General features: G+C 42.9%; 2 protein-coding genes across 3 annotated transcripts in view; one reads left to right on the forward strand and one right to left on the reverse strand.

The window, feature by feature from the left end:
* Positions 1–1,189, reverse strand: part of Kif20a (kinesin family member 20A) — a 9,131-nt gene extending 7,942 nt beyond the window's left edge. The window contains exons 1-2 of one of the 2 annotated variants that reach the window (XM_050134826.1): positions 1,045–1,189; positions 260–440 (exon numbers count right to left, since the gene is read on the reverse strand). In XM_050134826.1, coding sequence (XP_049990783.1) covers positions 260–421 — 162 coding nt within the window. In that variant the 5' untranslated portion in view covers positions 422–440; positions 1,045–1,189. Of the gene's footprint in view, positions 1–259; positions 441–1,044 lie in introns of those variants that run through there. The other variant, XM_050134827.1, reaches the window with a different exon arrangement.
* A 220-nt stretch (positions 1,190–1,409) lies between these two features.
* The window catches only part of Brd8 (bromodomain containing 8), a 26,715-nt gene continuing 17,707 nt past the window's right edge, over positions 1,410–10,417 (forward strand). The window contains exons 1-5 of the mRNA XM_050134834.1: positions 1,410–1,561; positions 2,526–2,622; positions 7,436–7,505; positions 8,876–8,925; positions 9,120–9,242. Of these exons, the coding sequence (XP_049990791.1) occupies positions 1,543–1,561; positions 2,526–2,622; positions 7,436–7,505; positions 8,876–8,925; positions 9,120–9,242 (359 nt within the window). The 5' untranslated portion in view covers positions 1,410–1,542. The remainder of the gene's footprint in view (positions 1,562–2,525; positions 2,623–7,435; positions 7,506–8,875; positions 8,926–9,119; positions 9,243–10,417) is intronic.

Here is a 10,417-nt window from a genome sequence, read left to right on the forward strand (position 1 = left end):
TTTCTACCTATTTTCTACTTCTTTGCCCTCTTTTGTGTTTTGGCTTTTTGAGACAGGGTTTCTCTGTGTAGTCCTGGCACTAACTTACTCTGTAGACCAGGCTACCCTCAGAGATCCACAAGGCCCAGCTTTGCCCTTAATTTTTAATTGATCTTTCACTTCTTCGGGATTACTGGTCTTTGATCTCATACTACCTTGTATAAAGAGCTGTTAAGCTGAGGGTATCATTTTCTGCCCCTAAGCCCCTCAACTCCTTTACCTGTTTGTCCTCCAGAGAGGTGGAGATGACAGAGCAGTCTGACAACAGGTCCTTTCGAACCACGGACATCAGATCCGCAGCTGTGGATTCAAACATGGGGGAGACTACAACATCCTCATCAGACAGTAGGCCCGCTGGCGGAGAAAGGATCCCGTGAGACATAGCGAGAGTCAGCCAACGTCTAAAAGACAAGAGACAAGAGTAAATGGGTCGAAGAGCATTCATGCAGAGAAAGTGCAAACTTATGGGTTAGAAACAATTCCCCGATGAGTGGAATAACCTTGCCCAGGACATTTCGTCGCGACTAAATACCATTATCAACTAAGGGGAAAGAATGAGAATAATCCAGCCCGAGGCTGCATTTCTTTTTCTTTCTTTCTTTCTTTTTTTTTTTTTTTTTTTTGGTTTTTTGAGACAGGGTTTCTCTGTGGTTTTTGGAGCCTGTCCTGGAACTAGCTCTTGTAGACCAGGCTGGTCTCGAACTCACAGGGATCCGCCTTCCTCTGCCTCCCGAGTGCTGGGATTAAAGGCGTGCGCCACCACCGCCCGGCTTCGAAGCTGCATTTCTGAGGGCGACTTGGCACCGAGAGATAACTAGCATTCCCCATAAGCTGTCTACAGGCCTAGCAGTGCAGGTGCGCTTCAGGAACCCGAGGGTACTTTTCCAACCTCACTCCAAAGATCACGGTGAGAACTCGGGAATTAGAGAAGACACGGGGGCGTTCTGTGGACTATGCCACGCAGGCAAGAGCTGATAAACCGTGCTCCAGCCTAAGCGCACTTACCCGAAGACGGTCTACCTCGCTGCTTCTCCGATCCCAGCTTCCACCCAGCAGCAGAACCCAGGCTCTGGCTGGCGGAGAGCACAACTCCGCCCACGAGGCGCAGCTTTGTTCCTCGTACAATGTTTTAAAATGCGCGCTGAGCTCGTCCAGCCAATCAGAAAGCGAAGGGGGGCGGAGACTACCGGGAGACTGCTTCTGGTTGACCTCTAGTAATGTGGGTCCGGGTTAACAACTGTCAGGAATTCGTAGATGTTCGTTACGGGATTCGTCTCGCTTCGCTCTTTACTTCTCTCTAGATCTAGACGTTTCTTTCTTGAGGTTTCAGCTGATATACCTTTTCCTTTGTTCGTTAAAAAAATAATAATAATTTCCTAGGCTGATTTTATTAGGGAAACTGACCCACCCACATTACCCAGGAGGCACCGCGAACAGACGCTGGTACCGTATTTCCCAGAATTCCCTGCATCTTTCGCAAGCGTTGAAGACGTCGAAGCCAAAATGGCGACCGGAACAGGCAGTGAGTATCGGAGCTTTTGCGTTCAAGGCCTTTGTGGAGTCGAGGCTAAGGCAGCCCATTTTCGTCGTGCACGAAGGGAGTGGGAGGAGTGGGTTGTCGGGAGCGCAAGGTCTTCAGAGATTTGCCTTCCGTGGCGCGCTTATGGCCGCCGCCTGGCGGAGGGATGAACCCGAGGCTGCAGAGAAACAGCCGGGAAGCCTTTGTGTGCTTGGCGCGCTCGAGGGTAAATATAAAGGCAGGGCCCAGTGCCCTGCGGCTCAGTTGTTTCTCTAGTCAGGTGTGGGAAGTAGTCGCGATGAGATCTGTTAACTGTGGGCGTGTTTTGCCGTGGGGAAAATGCGTTTCGTGTTTTTCAGCCTTTTTTTTTTTTTTTTGGTTTCACTGGCAGTTGGGGGGGGAGGGGCTGAGAGGTAAACAACTTTATGCAAAGTAGGAGGTGGGCAGTAGAAGCCGGTGGCCGCTAGGAATCTTGGGAAATAAGGTTGATTTCAAACTGGGGAACTTTTTTTTTTAACGTAATACTGCCTTTTTTTTTTTTTTTTTGGAGAGCAGACCTTAAAGCCATGGCATTTGAACAAATACAGTGTTTTGAGCAAATGGCATTTGAACAACTTAATGCGTATTCGTTGTACAGTTGTACAGGTATCCTGGCTAGTAGTGATATTTCATTGGATGGTGAAAATCAAAATTTGGTGATAATAAATGGTTGATGGTAGTATTTCACATTTTTTTTCGAATAAGATTGAGATTTATTTGTTTTGAGACTGACCCTGGCTGGCTTGAAACTCACTATGCAGGCCCGGCAAGCCCCACTCACAGAGTTCTGCTTGCTTCTGCTTCCTGAGAACCAGGATTAGTACTCCACACTCATCTGGGGTATTATTTTATATCGGCTTTTAGCTGTTCTGGGACTTAGAACTAGCGCAGTGATGGGTGATGGTTTCTAAGCCTCCTTTATTCCCAGAGCACAAGCTGCTGAGTACTGGCCCGACAGAGCCATGGTCCATCCGAGAGAAGTTGTGTTTAGCATCTTCTGTTATGAGGAGTGGAGATCAGAACTGGTAAGGAATCTAAGATACCTGATTTATTGGGCTGTACGACTGAGTGTTTTTCTTTCGTGTTTTGTTTTCTGTGTATCCCTGGCTATCTCAGAGCTCACGCTGCATACCAGGCTGGCCTGCCTCTGCCTCCCTGGTGCAGGAATTTGCTATGTGTCATCAAATTAACCAGGAATGAGTATTTTTCACCTCAGGGTATTTATTCCTTTAAGTTAGTCACTTTAAAGCTTTATGTAGTAGTTAGCTTCAGCAAACTACAGATCATATACACATTAAATAAACCCACTGAAAGTGAAAACCTTTTTGGTTTTTCCTGTTTTCACAAAGCTGTGCAGCCATCCCTGTAAATCTCTTTACATTTCCCTCTGCTCCCCTTTCCAGAGCAGTCTGCTTTCTTTCCCTGTAGATTTGCCTATTCTGAACATTTCCTGTGCGTATACTATGTAGTCTTCTGGGATTAGCTTTTTTGTCAGTTAACATAGCACTTTAAAGGTTTAAGCACATGTAACATACGTTAATACTTCTAGTATTGGTCATATGATAGTATGACTCATCCCTTCCTTATCTGTGCAGAATTGGTTCCAGGACCCTTGAGCTTATAAAAATGATGATGACTCAATTCTTTTACATAAGATGCCTTGTATTTGCATGTTGCCAACACATACCCTCTTGAATACTCCACGTTATCTCTAATACAGTGACATTGCATGCTAATGGGTTAGGGCAGTTTTTTAACCTTGGGATCATGACCCCTTGGCACACCTATTTCCAAGAATATTTACATTATGATTCATAACAGTAGCAAAATTACATTTATGAAGTAGCAATGAAAATAATCTTAGGGTTGGGGAGTCACCACAACCTGAGGAACTGTATTAAAGGGTCACAGCATTAGGAAGGTTGAGAGCCACTGGTTATGGGAATAAAGTCTGTGCATGTTCAATACATGCTTGACAGGGCTTCTCTATTCCTGGCTGCTCTGGAACTCTCTTTGTGAACCAGGTTGGCCTTGAATTCACATCCACCTTCCTTGTCTCCCAAATTCTGGGATTAAAGGCATGCACCACCACTGTCCAGCTTGTTTGTTTGTTTTTAGAAGTGACTATAATGTCTAACCTAGGCTGAATAGATCCAAAAAATGCATATCCCCTGCCTGTATTCATTACCTGACTGCATGTTCATGTCAACTGCATGTTCATTCGGGCTTTCACCTTGGGGCAAGTGTGAATAAGTCTTTGTGGACAGTGTCTTCAGTTCTCCTGAGATCACCCAGGTGAAAGAGTCTCTGGGCCACCTGGTAACTCCGGGTCTAACAGTTTATGAGGAACTGCCAAAATATGGGCACATGAGTGCAGGATCCCCTGGGAGCCAAATGAGGACCTCAGAGTCCCTGGAGTTCCAGACAGTTGTGAGATATCTGACATGGGTTCCTAGAACAGGATGTTGGCTCTATGTAAGAGCAGTATGTGTTCTCTGAACCATCTCGTCATCCCCCCAAATTTTGGAGAGTAGAGGTACTGGGGATGGGACACGGGACTTTTGTGCATGCTAGGTAAAGATTCTGCCATCTTACTACACCTTCAGCCATCAAACTTAGTTTGGTTTGATTTGGTTTTTGGATTTCTCTGTGTCGCTTTGGAGCCTGGCCTGGAACTCAATTTGTAAACCAGGCTGGCCTCAAACTCCACAGAGATCCACCTGCCTCTGCCTCCTGAGTGCTGGGATTAAAGGCGTGCACCGCCACCACCTGGTTTTTATTTTTTTTTATTTTTTTAAAGATTTGTTTATTATGCATATAATGTTCTTTTAACATATATATACCAGAAGAGACACCAGATCTCATTATAGATGGTTGTGAGCCACCATGTGGTTGCTGGGAATTGAACTCAGGACCTCTGGAAGAGCAGCTAGTGCTCTTAACCTCTGAGCCATCTCTCCAGCCCCTGATTTTAATTTTTAAAGACAGAGTCCCGGGGCTGGAGAGATGGCTCAGTGGTTAAGAGCATTGCCTGCTTGAGGTCTGGTGCCCTCTTCTGGTCTGCACGCATACACATAGACAGAATATTGTATACATAGTAAATAAATAAATATTAAAAAAAAAAAAAAAAGACAGAGTCCCACTCTGATCTATAGATCATCTGGCCTCAAACTCAGAGATTCTCTTATCTCTATCTTCTGAGTACTAGGATTAAAGGTGTGTGCTGCCATATCCAGAAAAAAGTATGGCCCAGGCTGTCTGTTGCTTCTCCAGCATATTCTACTGGCTTAACATTATTTTATTTTTTAAGCTACACTAGCTTCAAACTCCTCCCTATGTAGCCTGGGATGACTTTGAACTCCTGATCCTGCCTCAGCCCCCCTGAATATTATGATTACAGGCATGTACTATGAGGCCCAGTTTTTTTTAATTGATTTATTTTTATTATATGTTCGTTGTTTTGACGTCAGTGTTGGGTCCCTTGGAACTGGAGCTACAGACAGTTGTGAACTGTCATGTGGGTGCTGGGAATTGAACCAGGGTCTTCTGGAACAGCAGTCAATTCTCTTTACCACTGAGCCATCTCTCCAGCCCCCCAGGCCCAGTTTTTGAAGTACAGATCAAACCAAGATTTCATGCAGGCTAGTCCAGCACTCTACCAACTGAACTTATCCCCTTCAGTTTTTTGTCTGCTTCACAATATTTCCTGTCTTTTTTTATAGCCATACTAGTAAGTATAAAGTCATATGTCATTACAGATTTTTTAATATTTTTGTGTGCTTACATGTGTGAGTGTACATACAAGTGTGGAGGTCAGAAGACAACTTGCAGAATTTGTGGACTTGTTTCTCTTTCCACCTTATGGATTCTGGGGATCAAACTAAAATCATCAGGTTTGGTGATCCATGTCTATTAGCTGAGCCAGCTCATAGCACTTTTGGTTTTTTGAGACAGGGTTTCTCTGTGTAACAATCCTAACTGTCCTGGAATTGGTTCTGTAGACCAGACCTGCCTATGCCTTCTGAATGCTGGGATCAAAGGCATGGACCACCATCACCACCTGGCTATACTTTTTGTTTTTTCCACCCAGCTGCACTGGTTTTTTTTAAGAAACAATTTTTTTAAAATATTTATTTATTTATACAATATTCTGTCTGTGTGTATGTCTGCAGGCCAGAAGAGGGTACCAGACCCCATTACAGATGGTTGTGAGCCACCATGTGGTTGCCGGGAATTGAACTCGGGACCTTTGGAAGAGCAGGCAATGCTCTTAACCACTGAGCCATCTCTTCAGCCCCAAGAAACAATTTTTAATCATTTATTTTTCATGCGTATGAGTTTTGCCTGCTTGTAACATGTATGCTGGAAGAGGTTGTGAAATTCCCAGAACTGGAGTAACAAATGGTTTTGAACCCACCACATAGGTGATAGGAGTTGAACTAAGGTGCTCTGGAGGAACAGCCAATGACCTGAACTGCTGGGCCATCTCTTCAACTGTCTTTGATTGGTATTGTTTACAACACAAAAATGTTTTAATAATATTTTCAGGGTAGGGCCACTTTATATAAGCCTGACTGTTGGGAACTCACTATATTGACCGTGCTGGCCTTGAGCTCACAGAAATCTGCTTGCCTCTGCCACCCTAGTGATGGGATTAAAGGTGTGTGCCACCCAGCCCAGCCAAAAGTTTTTAATTCGAATATGTATATATTGTACATAGTGAAAAATACTTCATAAAATTTAAACGACTGGTGCATACTTTTAGTTCCAGTAGTCAGAATACTGAGGCAAGTGGGTCTTTTGAGTTCAAGGCCAATCTGGTCTATAAAATGAGTCCAGGACAGCAGGGGCTGTTTCACTAAGAAACTCTATCTCCAAAAAAACAAAAACAAAAAACAAACAAAAAGTTGTAGGCTTTTAAGAGCGGTTTCTTAGAAACAGTTAAGTGTTAATAAAGGTTTTAAATACAGTTTCATAATAAAGGGTTAAGAGAGAGAGAGTGCCTCAGAAAGAAAGGAAGGTGAGAACAGGGGTGTAGGCTTCTCAAGGAGTCATAAAAGTAAAACATACCAACATGGGTACTGGTTTCTCAAGGGAGAGTGGCCAAAAAAATAATTTTAAGAATCAAGTTGGGCTGGAGAATTAGTTGGCTCAGAAGTTAAAAGCACTGGCTATTCTTCCAGAGGTCCTGAGTTTAATTCTCAGCACCCACATGCTGGCTCACAACCATCTAGAGTGGGATTTGATGCCCTCTTCTGGCCTAAAGTTGATAGAGCACTCATACATAAAATCTTAAAAAAAAAAAAAAAAAAAAAAAAGAATTAATCCAGGCTGGGGATACAGTTTTGGTATTTGTCTACATATGTGAGACTCTGGATACATTTGGAGAATTTTTTTCTAGCATGTAAAGACTTGATTTATTGCATTTTAATTCATTGTGCATGTATGTGTATATAGGTGTGTGAATACCACTGTGTGTGGTGGGGAGGTCTAAGAACAAATTGTAGGCGTTGATATTTCTTCTAAAACCCCATAGATTTTGGTGATTGAGTTCATATCATCAGGCTCGGCAGAAAGTGCCTTTACCCACTGGGCTATTTCACCAGGCCTTGAATTGCTTTTTATATAGTTGTGTCATTTTCTGTTGTCAGGTATTCCAGAACTAGAGCTCTAACTGGTGGAGCACTCACCTAATGTGCGTGAGTGAACCTGTTTTTATTCTCAGCACTGACAAGTCAATAGATAAAGTAATGATCAACTCTAAGCTTTGAACTCAGCCCATCTCTGCCCTCGTATTTTTCCTGTTTGATGTATAATAAGGCTTTTCTCATTTGCTAGGGTATCAGTTAGCAGAGCAATCAAGCCTTTTGCAGAACCTGGCCGACCTCCAGACTGGTTTTCTCAAAAAGTAAGTTCCTAATCAGATGCTCTTCTACACTCATTGGAATATGAAATTGGTTCTTTACCAGGCTCTGCCTTGTTGTTTACAAGGTTTTCTGTACCATGAAGTAGGGAATAACTTAACAGTGCTAGAGGCTGAGTGTAGTGGTACATACCTGCAATTCTAGCGATTAGGAGATAGGCAGGAGGATATCAACATGTGTGAGACTAGCCTGGTTTACATGGTGAATTTCAAGTCAGCCAGGGCTTCGTAGCAAAGCCCTGCCTCAAGAAAACCGAAAGAAATTATGACTGTGGAGGTGGCTCAGTGGTTGAAGTATTGGCTGTATAAGCCCAGAGATGGGAGTTGGGATCCTTAAACCCGCTTACATGCCAAGCATGCCAAGAAGGTATGGCAGCCCACCAGTTACTACAGTGTTTGGAATGGAAAGGCAGTAAGTAATCCTTGGTGCAAGCTGGCTCTCTAGACTAGTTGAAACAAGGTCTAATTGGTCCCTGCTTCAAAGAATGAGGTAAAGACTGGTTGAGGGAGACCTCCAGAGTTAATCTTGAGTATCCACATGAATGTACCTACACCCACACATACATATGAGCTTGTGAACACAGACATTCCACACAATTTAAAAAAAAAGGAAAAGGGATTAGAAAGAAGGTTCAGTGGTTCAGAGCACCTAACGTTGTAGAGGACTTGGGTTTGGTTCACACGCATCTGGTGGCTTGTCAATACCTGTAACTCCCGGCTCTGGGCATCCAGTACCTTCTTTGGCCTCTGAGGGCTCATATGAACATACATACAGAGATACAAAAACGAAATAAATTTTAAGTAAAACTATTTTTAAGATGAGGTATTTTAAATTTAATAAAAATAAATAACTTAGCTGGGTCTTGGTGGCACATGCCTTTAACCCCACCACTTGATAGGTGGGGAGGATCTCTGTGAGTCTGAGGCCAGCCTGGTCTACAGAGTGATTTCCAGAACAGACAAGGATACACAAAGAAACCTTGTCTCAAAAAACAAAACACATTTAAAATATTTAAAAATTAAAAACAAAAGAAAATACCGTTTTCCTTTCCCCCCACTATTTGCTAATCTGGTTATGTATGTATGCAAAAAAGTATTGCAAACTTTTTTCTAATTTTTATTTAGTAATAATAGTAGTAGTGTGTGTCTTACTATGTATCCCTGGCAGTCCTAGAACTCACTGTGTAGACCAGGCTAACCTTGAACTCAGATCCCCTGCCTCTGCCTCCTACCGTGACCAGCTAAACAACACAGTCTTGAAAAGGTGTATTCACTTAGTCTTATTCTAATTGTTGAAACTTGCAAATCTTGTTTCTTTCCAAGCTTGCTTATCACATTTTCATTTTTTTCCATAGCATTGTGCTTCTCAATACTCAGAGCTCTTAGAGACTACTGAGACTCCAAAGTGAGTATAGACCCAGGTACACATCTGTTTAGTTGGGAAGTGTTCACCATGGACATCGGTCTTAATTGGGTGAGAACGGTATACCGGGTGTTACTTAGGATTAAACGGTGGAAAAGGCTGAAAGACTACAAGTAGAAAGAAACACTTAGCCTTTTAACTTCAATTTGGATTTATTATTGTTTGATTTTCCACAGACGGAAACGTGGTGAGAAAGGAGAAGTGGTAGAAACTGTTGAAGATGTTATTGTTCGGAAACTGACTGCTGAGAGAGTTGAAGAACTGAAGAAGGTGATCAAGGAAACACAAGAGAGATACAGGTAGTTATCAGATGACTTGGGCTGGCTTGGAAAGAAATTAAGAACTGATGTTTGGTCTGGTGGCGCATACATTGCATTCCAGCATCCCAGAGGCAGAGGCAGGTGGATCTCTATGACATTGAGACCAGCCTCCTCTACAAAGTGAGTCCAGGACAGCCAGAGCTTTTCACAAAGAAACCCTGTTTGGAAAAGCAAGTATAAAGAATAGTTGTTTTTTGTTTGTTTGTTTTTGACTGTGTAGTCCTGGCAAGCCTGGAACTCACTATGCAGAACAGGCTCTGATTCCCATGAACTTGGATTAAAGGTGTGCACAGAACCAGCCATGTAGAGTTTTTTGATTTTTCTTTTTTAAGATTTTTTTTTTAATGTATATTGGGGTTTTGCCTGCATGTATGTCTGTGTGAGGACACTAGATTTCCTTGAACTGGATTACAGACAGTTGTGAACTGTCATGTGTCTGCTGGGAATTGGACCCAGGCCCTTTGGAAGAGCAGCTAGTGCTCTTAACTGCTAAGCTACCTCTCCAGCCCCCATAAAAGTTTTTAAAATAGCAGATTGAGAAATTCAGTTAAAGATGAGCAGTGGTGGTACATGCCTTTAATCCCAGCGCTTGGGAGGCAGAGGCAGACCAGCCTGGTTTACAAAGTGAGTTTCAGGACAGCCGGAGCTACACAGAGAAACCATGTCTTGAAAAAAATACTTAATTGAGTCTGGGAGTGTGGTGTAAGTCTACTCAACTCAGGAGGTTGAAATAGAAAGGTCACTTGAGACCACAAATTCAGGCCAGCCTGGACTACATACCAAGGTCTTTGCTTAGAAAGCAAGACAAGAGTCATGGAGATTGCTCAGCAGATAAAAGCAGTGCTGTACAAGCCTGACAGCCTGAGTGTGATATCTGCACTCATATAAAAAGCTCTAGATGTAGTTTATAATGGCAGGAAGGAGAGAACCAGTCCCCAAAGTTTGTCCTTTGACCTCATATGTGTGGAATGTGTCCACCTATACTTGCGTGCACTCACACTCTAATCAATTTCTAAAAAGCAGTATTGATAGCTTATGCTTGTTATCCCAACACTTACTTGGGACACCAAGACAGGAAAATTTCTTTTAAGTTTGAGGCAAGCCTGGTTTACAGAGGGAGACCCTGTCAAAAAAAAAAAAAAAAAAAAAAAAAA

Source organism: Alexandromys fortis, unplaced genomic scaffold, assembly GCF_014885135.2.
Source record: "Alexandromys fortis isolate MF-2015 unplaced genomic scaffold, M_Fortis_MF-2015_v1.1 scaffold_25, whole genome shotgun sequence".
NCBI classification, from domain to species: domain Eukaryota; kingdom Metazoa; phylum Chordata; class Mammalia; order Rodentia; family Cricetidae; genus Alexandromys; species Alexandromys fortis.